Source organism: Podarcis cretensis, assembly GCF_951804945.1.
Source record: "Podarcis cretensis genome assembly, chromosome: 8".
Lineage (NCBI taxonomy): Eukaryota > Metazoa > Chordata > Lepidosauria > Squamata > Lacertidae > Podarcis > Podarcis cretensis.
This window is the reverse complement of record NC_137177.1, coordinates 52,586,818-52,598,828: the sequence shown is the minus strand read 5'-3', so window position 1 is coordinate 52,598,828 and position 12,011 is coordinate 52,586,818. Positions and strand designations below refer to the sequence as shown.

General features: G+C 49.3%; 1 protein-coding gene across 6 annotated transcripts in view; it reads left to right on the top strand.

Annotated features, from left to right (window-relative positions):
* Positions 1-12,011, top strand: part of CBFA2T3 (CBFA2/RUNX1 partner transcriptional co-repressor 3) — a 67,080-nt gene that overhangs the window by 43,205 nt on the left and 11,864 nt on the right. For 3 of the 6 annotated variants that reach the window (XM_079988810.1, XM_079988811.1, XM_079988809.1), the window contains exons 3-6: positions 1,127-1,204; positions 5,371-5,612; positions 7,385-7,474; positions 11,666-11,847. In XM_079988810.1, the coding sequence (XP_079844936.1) occupies positions 1,127-1,204; positions 5,371-5,612; positions 7,385-7,474; positions 11,666-11,847 (592 nt within the window). Of the gene's footprint in view, positions 1-1,126; positions 1,205-3,169; positions 3,746-5,370; positions 5,613-7,384; positions 7,475-11,665; positions 11,848-12,011 lie in introns of those variants that run through there. The other 3 variants (XM_079988813.1, XM_079988812.1, XM_079988814.1) reach the window with 2 other exon arrangements.

Sequence of the window (12,011 nt, the reverse complement as noted above, 5' to 3'; positions counted from 1 at the left end):
GGAAAGTGGGTTGTTGCCAGGCAGATTTCTTATCTAGAAAACAAACAAACACATCCACATGGTTGTCCTTTCTAGAACAGGTCCCATTTCAGCATGGAGCTGGCTTTATGGCATGCATAGCAATAGATCACAGGTGGGGACCTATCTCAGTCTGAAGGACTCATTCCTTTCCTGACAACCTCAAGGGCTGTATGCCAGTGGTGGGCGGGGCCAGAGGCAAAAGTGGGTGGAGCAACAAATGCAAATATTAGCACCCTACTGCAGGCAATTTTCTACTTATGCATCCCTCTCTAGCCTCTCCATTCGGATGAGCAAAAAGCATTATCAGAGTTCAAGGACACATTCCAGTTGGAAAAAAATATATTCCCAGGGTGCGAAGCAATGCCAGTAAGGTGTGTAGTCTGGGGAGAGTTCTTCAGGCCAGATACAAAGGCCTAAAGGAGATGCCACCCACCCTCTCCACCTGCCCACAGGCACTCTGGGCACCTGTGCAAATTTGGGCCCCCACTCCTTTTGAGTATCTGGCAACAACACCCCTAATCAGCAAGCCAAAGAGCAACCATTTGTGAGTCTCAAACGTCATCAAGACAGAGCGTTGTCAGCCCCCGGCTCCTTCAGTTGAGATAATACCATACCATCCAACATTTCTCCAATGAAAATAGGTACAACCTAAGGAAAAGCAGGACATTCTGGGATCAAATCAGAAACCAGGACAGCTTCTGTGAATCTGGGACTGTCCCAGGAAAATAGGGAGGGTCTGTAAATACGGGCAGGCAAGCCACACTAATTTGGCAATCTAGGAAGCTGGGAGTGGCTTCCTTCAATCTGCATTGCAGTTTATGAAGCTGGTTTAGCATAAGCTTCTTGGCACAACCTTGGTCTTTGTTTGGGCATTGCATGACCAACCCATATCTTTCCAGGACACCCTCAGGCAGAAGGGACAGTATTGGTTAAGAGGTTTGCCCCTGCAGCTAAACTCACACACTGGAAGGAAATGTCCCAGCCAAGATGGATAAGCTTAAGGCCCTGCCTGGCTACTGCCCTAGCCCTGATCAGGGACTTCAGGAAGGAAGCGCCCTGCCACCTCTGGTCTCTCCTGATAGCGTATGTTTTATTTTGCTTGCAGATCGTGAAGCTGGGCCGCCGATGTTTCTGCCCCGCGGCCGCTTTCATGGTTGCTTGAAATGGTCCATGGTGTGTCTCTGTAAGTAAGATGAAACGTGCCCGTCAGCAAGAGACGCAGAAGCTGTAGCTCAGCTTTGCTTCCCCTAGAGCAGGGGCGGGGGGAACCCGAGGGCCACATTCTCTTCAGGGGAACCTCCCAGGGGCCGCATGCCTGTGGTGGAGGAAAGTGGGTGGAACAATGCATGTTGATTTTACCTTTGTACAGTAGGCAAATTTTGACACATACTCACATGATCTGCTATCTGGGCTAGCAGGAGGCCTGATCAAAGTTCAAGGACACCTTCCAGCCGGGGGGGAAAAAGCTCAATAAGGGTTTGAAGCAAGACCAGAGAGGGTATGGCTAGGGAGGGTGTGGCCTGGGGGGAAAGTCCCAAGAGCCAGACACAGAGGTCTGGAGGGCCACATTTGTCCCCCAGATCCGAGGTTACTCACCTCTCCCCTAGGTAAATACAGGAGGGGAGCAAATGCACTTTTGCTGGAGTTGGTGCAGGCAGTGTTGTCTATAGGGTGCTGCCCCATAGGTTGGCAACCCCTCCCCCATTTCACTCTCAGAGGGTTCCCAGTTGGCCAGCATCACAGGAAATCTTCTTCTTCCTACCTCTTTGTAATGTCCTTTGGGTGTATCTCATTTCACCTGCCTCAGTGTTAGGGGGTAGGCCATTTTAAATTTGCATACATTTAGTCAGTTGGCATCTTCAAATGAACAATGGCAAATCGTTGGTAAATAATCTTTGTAAAAACAGACACCAAGAAAGCTACACCTTCTGTCCTGGAGGCACCACCTCCCAATGTTTCAGGTATAGTGGGAGCATTGTGGTTGGTCAGTGAAGAAAGTGGGGAAACTTTTATCATGCTCTGAGGCACCTGCTTGTGTTATTGTTACTGCCTGCTAGAGGCCTTCAACCAAAGAATGGACTAGTTAGTCCAAATCAATAAATAAAATTCAGCTCCTTTCTCTTATTCTCTATTTACTTCAGTAATATTCCACTCAGAAAGTCAGTTGCCTACTTTGCTCCACATTCTTCAAGTACCTTGCCTCTGGGCCCTCTGCCCCTAATCTTTTCATCAGTCTAGGATCTTTTCCCACTTCTTATCCCACCCCACAAAGATGTGCCTGCCCCTAAGACCTGTGTGGAATTTTAATCCCAGTCAAAATGACAATGTACCTTTCCCTCAGGTAAACTGGACTGCAAGCATTCTGATAGCCTTGCTTCCCTGGGCCAGTCGGAATGTTTGCAAACTTTCTGTGCTGTCATCACACCAGCTCAGCCAATTGGTGTCAAGGGAATTAACTGTTGCATGTGCAGTACAGTGGTACCTTGGGTTACAGACACCTCGGGTTACAAACACTTTGGGTTACAGACTCTGCTAACCCGGAGGTAGTACCTTGGGTTAAGAACTTTACCTCAGGATGAGAACAGAAATCGTGCGGCAGCGAGAGGCCCCATTAGCTAAAGTGGTACCTCAGGTTAAGAACGGTTTCAGGTTAAGAATGGACCTCCGGAACAAATTAAGTTCATAACCAGAGGTACCACTGTATATAATATGGACTAGGGATAATAGGTCTTGGTTCAAATTAACAATTCAAAAGAACAGTGTCCAATTACAAGTTTTTCCTAGATACACAGAGTGGTGGCTGTAGCACACGGCCCATTCTGTGACTTCAATTCCAGCAGTCATCAAGGTGTTCCATTCTACTTCCCGTGCATACTATTGCAAAATAATAGCTGTGTCTGTAACATTGCTGGTGATCTGTGTGAAAATAATACAGAAGGTGTGTGTGTGTGTGTGTGTGTGTGTGTGTGTGTGTAATAGAGCACTGAGGAAGGAAGGAAACTTCATTGGCCAGTTTCCCCCACTGCGGTGAGATTTATTGCATTCCCATTGGCACAGTCCTAAATTTGCATCTATGCATATAAACTTGTCCATGCAAATATATTTTGGGAGCTACACTGGAGAGCCACGACCTGAACAAAGGATACAAAAGTATTAAATGAACTTTGCATTTTTTAATTTGCGTAATTTGTGAATAAAAAAAGTTTCATAGGAGACAAGCGCCTGAACCCTGCCTCCCTTCCCCCACCGCCTGCCAAACTTGCAAGCTGACACATGTGCCTTCACTTCTGCGAAGAGGCAACAGCACACAGGCCCTCTTCGACCTCAGAGCAGACTGAGCACAGGTGCAGCCTAAGGACACCTTCCATTATTTCCCCAGTGCAATTAGGGCAGTTCGGCAGCTTGATGGCTGACGTGCCCCACTTTTTCCAAATATCCTTTCCCTCTTTTAGTTGAGGAGGACCCACAAACACAGATCTCCGCCAAGGAGGACCCACAAACACAGCCCCCATCCCTAAAGCGTCAGAGACATATGCAGAGTTTAACTTAGTAACACACCTGTCACTCGAATAAAAGCAGTTGTGGCCGAGCGGTTATTTTCGGCACCTCTTTAGCAAGCGGCGGTTCTCGCCCTGCCGGAGACTGAGCAGGAGCCCAGGAACACACGGCAAAAGCCCCGACGGCTGCGGCTTCCCAAGGAGGTGTCAGTGCCACAGCGGGAAAGGTTAGTGATTAGTGACGACTGAAACTAGGCAAGGCAAACTTGGCACCTTCCGAGGACTGCTCAGGATCTCTTTTTGTTCCCAAGAAGGATGCTGGGATTTGAGGCTCTCCCTCCAAGGCAGGGGACAGTGTCTGCCTGGGGCACATTGTTGCCTGCTCTTTCTCAGCCCTGACTGCGGAGAGATAGGCGTTTCTACATTTTCTGAGGGTCCTTGGGGAGGAGGGATGGCTGCTTGCAAGGGGGTGGGCAAACAAATTAGGTTCTGACCTCTGATAAACAGGCTTTGCAGGGGAGCTCCTGTGGGTTTTTTTTAAACCTGCAACACCTGTTTGACCTGAGAGGATCAAAAGTTGAGAGAGAGAGAGAGAGAGAGAGAGAGAGAGAGAGAGAGAGAGAACATCTCTTTCATACCGCTTCAAAATCTGTCATTAGTTTCTGGCCTAAGAACATGTGTAAAAGCACAGGGCTGGAAGGCAGTTTTTGCAGTCTGGGAATATGTTGCCTCTGTTCAGCGCAGTAAGATTTGTTGTTGTAGGCCGGCTTTTCAGCTCTTGTTTACTGCTTCAGGGTGGGGAGGTCAGCTGGGCATTGGGGGGGGGGATAGCATCTTGTGTGGAAAGGTCTTGGAAGCAGTAGGGCTCGTCAGGAAGACAATTAGCCTTGGAATATGATTCTAGGATATTTATGGCACAATCCTATCCACACTTAACTGGAGGGACTTGCTTTTTTAGAAAAACACTCCTTTTCTTGGAAGCACATCGTCCCCAAGAATGGGGCTTGCTCCCTAGTAAATGGGGTGTGTTTGCTTTTTAGAATCTCAGCATCAGGATATTACAGTTTTTGCCTTGACTCTTAGAGCACTGTTGCTTCTCTTGTGTTAGGCAGCCGGGTCCCAATCCACCAGAAAATGTCTCCTGCACAAGTCCCCGTTCACTTTAGTAACATTGCAGAAGACCAGACAGTGGTCAACAATCTGCCTTTGGGACATCTTTCTGCAGCCTGACAGTTCTGAGCAGGATTTATCCCAGCTGGATAAGACTGTTTCATTCCTCTTGTTCCACCCTCACTGACTAAGGGAAGCAGCTGGGGTCTTGTGGAGCTCAGAGAAACCCATTTCAGAAGAGTGTCTTTAGGGTCGCTCTCTTTTTCAGGGAGGGGAAAAAAATACTGCTTGTTTGCATCTGCAAAATGATTTAAAAGTATGCCTCTTACAAATGGCCTAGCTTTCATGCACAGAAAACCCCTTCAGGTAAAAAGCCAACCCCTACTCTGAACCAGCCAGGGTTAACTCCACTGATCGTACTCCTTTTTCCGGGGATGCACATCTGCCAATCTTGCTTGGTCTTTTTTTCCACTGGTTTAGCATCTATATTTCGCCTCCACCTGAAAAGCTCATGGGGTTTGAGGGTGCTAAAAGACATAGCCTTCCCCTTGCCTGGAATCCTCCTGCAAGACCTCTCCCCAAAGGGCCATAGCCATTTTTGCAACTGTGTCCCATTGCTGAACAACATAGAGCCTCTGGGATCCACTATGATTTCCCCCCTTATCCCACAGTGCCTTACTATATGCAAGATTGCAATAGCAGACCCCCTCTTGTTACCACTTGCTCCCTTTTCTCCTTGCAGTAATGAATGGAAGCAGCCACTCCCCGACGGCCATTAACGGTGCGCCCTCCACCCCCAATGGCTTCAGCAACGGGCCTGCGACTTCCTCCACGGCCTCGCTGTCCAACCACCAACTCCCTCCGGCCTGCGGGGCACGCCAGCTGAGCAAACTGAAGCGCTTCCTGACCACGCTGCAGCAGTTTGGCAACGACATCTCGCCGGAGATCGGGGAGCGCGTTCGTGCCCTGGTGCTGGGCCTTGTGGTAAGCTCGCGGTCTGCGCGCTCTGCCCTTGGTGGCGAGATCCCTGTCTTCAGTCAAAGATCCTTTGATGGCGGGGGGGCCTGGTAGCCATTGCAGCTGGTTGAAATACTTTTTGCAAAGAAGGCAGCAGTGGGTGGTGTTAAACTGCAATGCCGTTACTCTGCTCATTACACCTGCTACAGGTGCACTGTGGAGATTTGGGGCATCTTAAAGCAGGGCTGGGAAACATCAGGGCCAGGGGGGGAAATATGGCTCTTCTCAGGCCATACCCCACAATGGTCCTGCTCTGCAGCCTGTTTCAGTGCTTTGACTGGCTGGAATGTGTCCCTGAACTGGGATCCTGCCTCTTGCATGCATGGATGGGAGGAGTGTGGGATGTGGATTATCCACAAACCTCTGACTCTGACCACACAAAGGTCACATCTGTCGCTCCACCTACACCTGCCTTTGGCTCCACTGGCATGTGGTCCCTGAAAGGTTGCATGTGAGGAAATCCGGCCCTTGGGCTAAAAAGTGCCTCGGATGCAAACACATTTATTAGAGCGTAATCTGGGGTCCCTTTCACCAGATGCATGCTAACCCCCAAGATTCTTTGTCATTTGCGCTGCAACAGATTCATACTCTGGAAGTTATGGTCATACAACGTGGTAACACTTTGCTCAGCTTGATATTACTTAGCGGTAATTACTTTGCTTAGCTGGACAGGGTTATGTCATCCGATACAAAAAATAAATAAATAGGTGCCCTTGCCCCTGTCAAATTGTCAGCAAGGCAAGCAAACCATATCCATATTGTGGCACGGGTGTTGCCAGTTTCTTAGTGGCTCTTGTGCCTTTAGCAACGCCCTGAGCTGCAAATGTAAGCCAGTGATTTGAGCTGATATCCATGCTGCGCTAAACAAGAGGGAAAGGGTAGAATCATTTGACGGAGAGCAGGAGACCTCTGGGTGATGTGGGGAACAGTGGAAGAGGGAAGGTCATTGGCAGAGATGTGTAAGGATGTATGAACACAGAGGGCCTAATGAGGCATGACATAATGTGTGACTTCCAATTGCTTGTATCTGTTTCCTTAACAATCAACCAAGGGATTTTTTTTAATGGGCCTTCACCTTATAGGGAGGAGAGGAGTTTCCCCCCTTTCCTCCCCAGCCATGATTTCTGCCCAAATCATCCCCTCAATTCTGCAATTAGTGACAGGTAATAAGCTCCCATTGGCACCATGGGAGCTTTCCCCGCCATATTACTAATTGCAGCATGGCAGGGGCATTAGTTTTCATGAATACACAGTAAAAACTCCCTATGCAATGCGGTTCTGATAAAAACCGGGGGGGGGGGGGCAGCACATGATTAAAGAACCCCAATATGATTGACAGAATCCGTTTAAATCACATTTAGGAGACATAGGAAGCAGCCTTTTACTGGTCTATCTAATTCAGTGTTGTCTGCACTGACTGGAAGTTGCTCTCTAGGATTTCAGATAAGAGTCTCTCCTAGCCCTACCTGGAGATGCCGGGGATTGAATTTGGAACCTTCTGCATGCAAAACAGATGTTCCACCAGAGAGCCATGGCCCCATCTCCAAAGTTAAGTTCAGCTTAACTATGGTTTAAAGGCAAGCATGCTGGTGCATGGAGAGAAAATTGTCACACTTCCATTCCACCAAGGTGCTGCGGTGGTTTAAAGTAAGGTACGAGCCAGACCAGTGAAGAGAATTTGCTGGGCATGAATCCACAGTCCTCAGTATCGTTGACCCCGTGCTGTTTCTACTTTGCAGAATTCCACGCTGACCATTGAGGAATTCCACTCCAAGCTCCAGGAGGCCACAAACTTCCCTCTGCGTCCTTTCGTCATCCCATTCTTGAAGGTAGACCCTTTATAAGACTTCTGTCTTGCACGACTTGAACATATACCAGCTTCATAATTTTGGGGAGGTTCTTTGTTGCATAGACACCTTTTCACACAGCTGAATGCAAGTTGGATCCTAGAATGCTTGGGCCAACTTGTTCTCTCTCTCAGAGGCACCTAGACACCATTGTGTCAGGTCCTGGCAGGTCCTTCCCTTTGGAAGAAGTTGGTGGTTTCCAGGAACCATCATCCACACATAAAGGTTGGTTGGTTCTCTACTTCCTGGACTGGTCAAGACATGTCCTGGAACACTGGAAGCTATCTTACACTGAGCCAGTTCACTGCCCCTTCTGGTTAAGTACTGTCTAGACCAGCTGCATATAAAGCAGATGTTCTACCCTTCCCTCAAACAGATTCCAGTCCTCATGGTTCTCAAGAAAGCACTGGTTAAAATGGGACTAGAGGACTCTACCTTCTCCTGAGTCAGACCCTTGTTCGAGCTCAGCATTACCTAAACTGCCTGGCAGCAGCTCTCCAGGGCTTCGGGCAGGGGAAACTCCCAGCCCTACCTGAAGATGCCAGGGTTTGAGACCTTCTCTCCCACTGAGCTATGACTCTTTCTGCGAGAGGGATCAGATGGGTAGGCTGCTTTCTCCTGTGGAGACTGGCAGCAGCTCCCGAGGGAGGCTTACCGCAAGCTTTGGAGCTGATTAAAAATGTTCAGGATGTGTCATCTCAAAGGTAAGATCTGCCTCACTGTCTAATGTCAGGGCTGGCCGTGAAACCCTCCCCCCAACCCTTCATTCCTTTCCTTCTCACTCCCACCGCATTGACTTCTGCTGCATAGCAAGGTCTGCTGTTTTCAGAAAACAAATCCTCTTTCCAATGGCCAGGACAGAGAGAATATATCAAGCAATTGTCTCTGAGCTTTGATCAGCGTCTTCCCATGTCTCTCTCTTGCTTAGTGCCAGGCTCATCCTGCAATCTGAGGATCTGTTGAGCCCTGGCATTTCTGTAGAAGCAAGCAAGACGGGATCTCTCTAGCAGAAGTTGCAAAGGCTGCTCTCAGCTGCCCTTGTTTATCAGAGAGGCATGAAAGACAGAAGACTTGCCTTTTGCCTCTTCCCCACCCTCCCACTTATATGGGGCTGTGATTTCCATGGCTCTAGAGAAGCCGCAAAAAATATTTCCTGAGCAGAGAAGGTTTCCTGCTGACCCATCCAGAAATGCTGACCCAGGGTCAAACCACATGTTACGTTAAGCCTGTAAGTAGCAATGTGCAGTCTTTGCTGAACAGCAGTTGGAGGGGGCTGATCAGGATCAGGACCGCCAAGTGGGAAAGCAAGGGAATGACATCCTTTACCTGCCTTAGGGCCCCAGTCCTCATCCTCTCTTCCCTGCCTTGCCTCCCTCAAGGCTATTATTTAAGAAAGGAAAACAAGCACCCAATAGCTAGCTGCATGCTTGCTATAAGGTGCTGTTTGGCCTCAAGCAGAAACCCAAACTCCTTCAGATGTAGGCAAACTGGAACTTGCTAGAGTTTAGCCCTTCCCTCTGAGTATGTGCAGAGTGCATTTTTCTCATCACCAATTACATGCTCTTCAATCATCCCATTTTAAGTGGAGCATCCTGGAATTACAGAAGACATCCCGACTTCTGGTTAGATCTTGGAATGTCCCATTTTTTGGTCCAATGCTTTGGTGCAAGCAGAGTGCCAGACCAAAAGAAGCTCATTTTTCACTCTCACGAAAGTCACCTGGCTCCCACCAGAGCTTGGGACCAAAAAACAAGTGTCCCAATTTTGATCAGCGGGAAGTTGGAGGATATGCAATTAACCACAGAGAGGCACTGTATGTCTAGAATGAGGATGGAATGGCTTCCAGGCAGGTTTTCGATCCCTGGGGGGAAGAAGAAGGACACTCTGCACATGACCTTTAGGGGGATGCCTATGCTATGTTTTTTCTACTGTTGTACACGCTCAGCAATTTATCAGCTGCACCATTAAGAGCATAGGAAGCTGGCTTAAGCCCTGTCCGGTCATTGGGCCATCTAGCTGTGTGTTGCCAAAACTGATGGCCAGCAGCTCTTCAGGGTTTCAGGGGCAGAGAAGTCATTCCCAGGCACACTTGGAGACTGAATCTGGAACCTTTTTGCATCCAAAGCATGGGCATTTGTCACTTGATGTGGCCCTGCATGTAATGTTTTTTGGGTGGTTTTGTTTTTTAAAAAACCAACCACTGCAAAGAGGCCTGAGACAGACTGGGACCATGGCAGCCCACCCAGCCCACACTCTAATCCATTGAAAATCCACTTCCCACCAATGGAAGCTTTCATCCACTTGCAAATAGCAAGCCATGGAGGAGAGAGAATGCAATTCTCATTGGGGCTGTGGCAAGGGCAAATATTTAAAGTCCGCTAACCCCAGACTAAAGCCCCAATTCTGGGGGGGGGGGGGGGTAGAAAAAGAGGGCTTGTACTGTATTTTCTTTTCCTTAGCAAAACACCGTGTCTAGTTTGGCTCTAATGCTGAGCAACTCCTGGGAAAACTGGTCCGTTATCCCACCCCCACCCCATAACCACCACCACTTTGTCTCTTCCTGGCAGAGTTTTTGGGGGGCAGACCACAAGCCTGGCGCCTTTCTGCCAGCAGAGAGACAGAGAGAGGAGAGAGACTCAGTGTTTTGAATGAGAAAGGAGCCCTTTGACAGCCCTCTCCCCCATCTCTTCCCCTCCTGCTCCTCTCTCCAGCACCCACCCTGCTTCCAGCTGTTTCCACCCAGGGCTCCAGATGCTTCTCATTACCCTAACTGCAACCAGGCGGCCTCCGGCGCGCCTTTCCCAGAGATGTTATTTATTTCTTTTCATTGTTTTTCTTTCTTGAAATGTGATGGTGACTGGGGGTGGGGGGGATGGAGAGGGCAGGGGAGAGAGGGAAGGAGGGAGATGGAGGAAGAACGAAGAGGGGGGGTGGCGGCAGAGCGGGGGGGGGGGATGTTTGCTGCCCTGGAATCCACAGCAGTGGATTTCATCAGTCCTCGCTCTAACATGTCCAACAGATGGGGATTTGGCTGGCGATCAGCTGCCTAAATAGGAAACCAGGGTTGGCTGTCGGCACAAAGCTCTGCTCTGGGCTTGCTTAATTGCTCCTGCTCCTGCGGATGCTCTTCTTGGAGGGCTGGAGCTTCGTGAGAAACTCACTGGGTGGGGTGAGGAGTCAAAGGAGCAAAGGGGAGAAAGCTTATTTACAAACACTTTCCGTTGTGCAAAGGAGAGATGGGAATGACCTCGCAGGGCCATGGGACCCTCGCCGGCTTCTCTGGAGCAGAGCCAACACAGTCTCATTGACAGACGCTGAGGCTGCCTGGAGGCCATTGTTTTCTCAATGGAGCAATGAGAGCAGCCCCCGCTCGAGTGAACTCCGCATTCCCCAGGCACCTGACACAGCTCTGCCCCTTCCTAAGCCCACTTCCAGTATGAGTCCCTTCTTTGAGGGAGGCTCAGAGGAGGACAGCAAGGGGAAAGGGCCTTTTCAGCGGTGGCTCCCCGTTTAATGGGATGATCTGGAAAGGAACCGGAAATAAAACCGCAGATATCGTAACGACATTATGCAAATCTGCGGCATGACTGCATTTGGAATGCTGTGTACGGTTCTGGCTGCTTCATCTAAAAAAAAGATACTGCCGTGTTGCAAAGGGTTCAGAAGAGGGAAACCCAAATGATCCAGGGGTTGGAGCTACTCTGAAGAAAGCCTTCAGATTCTGGAACATTTAAGTTTAGAGAAAAGGCACGTAAGAAGTGACAGTAGAAGTGATGCATGGAGAAAGTGAATAGAGAAAGTTTCTCTCTCTCTCTCTCTCTCTCTCTCTCTCTCTCTCTCTCTCTCTCTCTAGTGTACATTGAATGAAGCTGAATGTTAGAGAATTCTGGATAGGTGAAAGAAAGTATTTATTCACGCAGGGCATGGTTAAAACTGTGGAGCTCACTCCTCCGGGAGACAGTGATGACCTCCCACTTAGATGGCTTTAAAAGAGGACTGGACAAATTCATGACGGAGAAGGTGGACTGGCCCCCTGCTGAAAAAAATGCCAACCCCTGTTGTTCAGTATCCAGGCCAGGCTATAGTTGCTTATGTTGAAACCACAGCCTGCTGTTCTTTTTGCTTCTTAAGGAGAGCACTCCTCACTTTCTCCACCTTCTGCCCTCTTTCCAGGCCAACTTGCCTTTGCTGCAGCGCGAGCTCCTCCACTGCGCCCGCATGGCCAAGCAGACGCCTGCACAATACCTGGCGCAGCACGAGCAGCTCCTCCTGGACGCCAACGCCTCCTCCCCCATTGACTCCTCAGAGCTGCTCTTGGAGGTCAACGAGGGGGGCAAAAGAAGGACACCAGACAGGTACAGGCCTCTGTGGGTAAAAAGCAAGGGGGGGATTGGACAGAGTTGGTGTGCTAGGCTGGGTGGAGACTTGGCCCCAACAAATTCCTATTTATTGGGAACGTTTTGCAGGCTGCCTTTCGATCAAAGGATCTCCAAGGCAGCTTGGAGCAAGAAATGCAAAA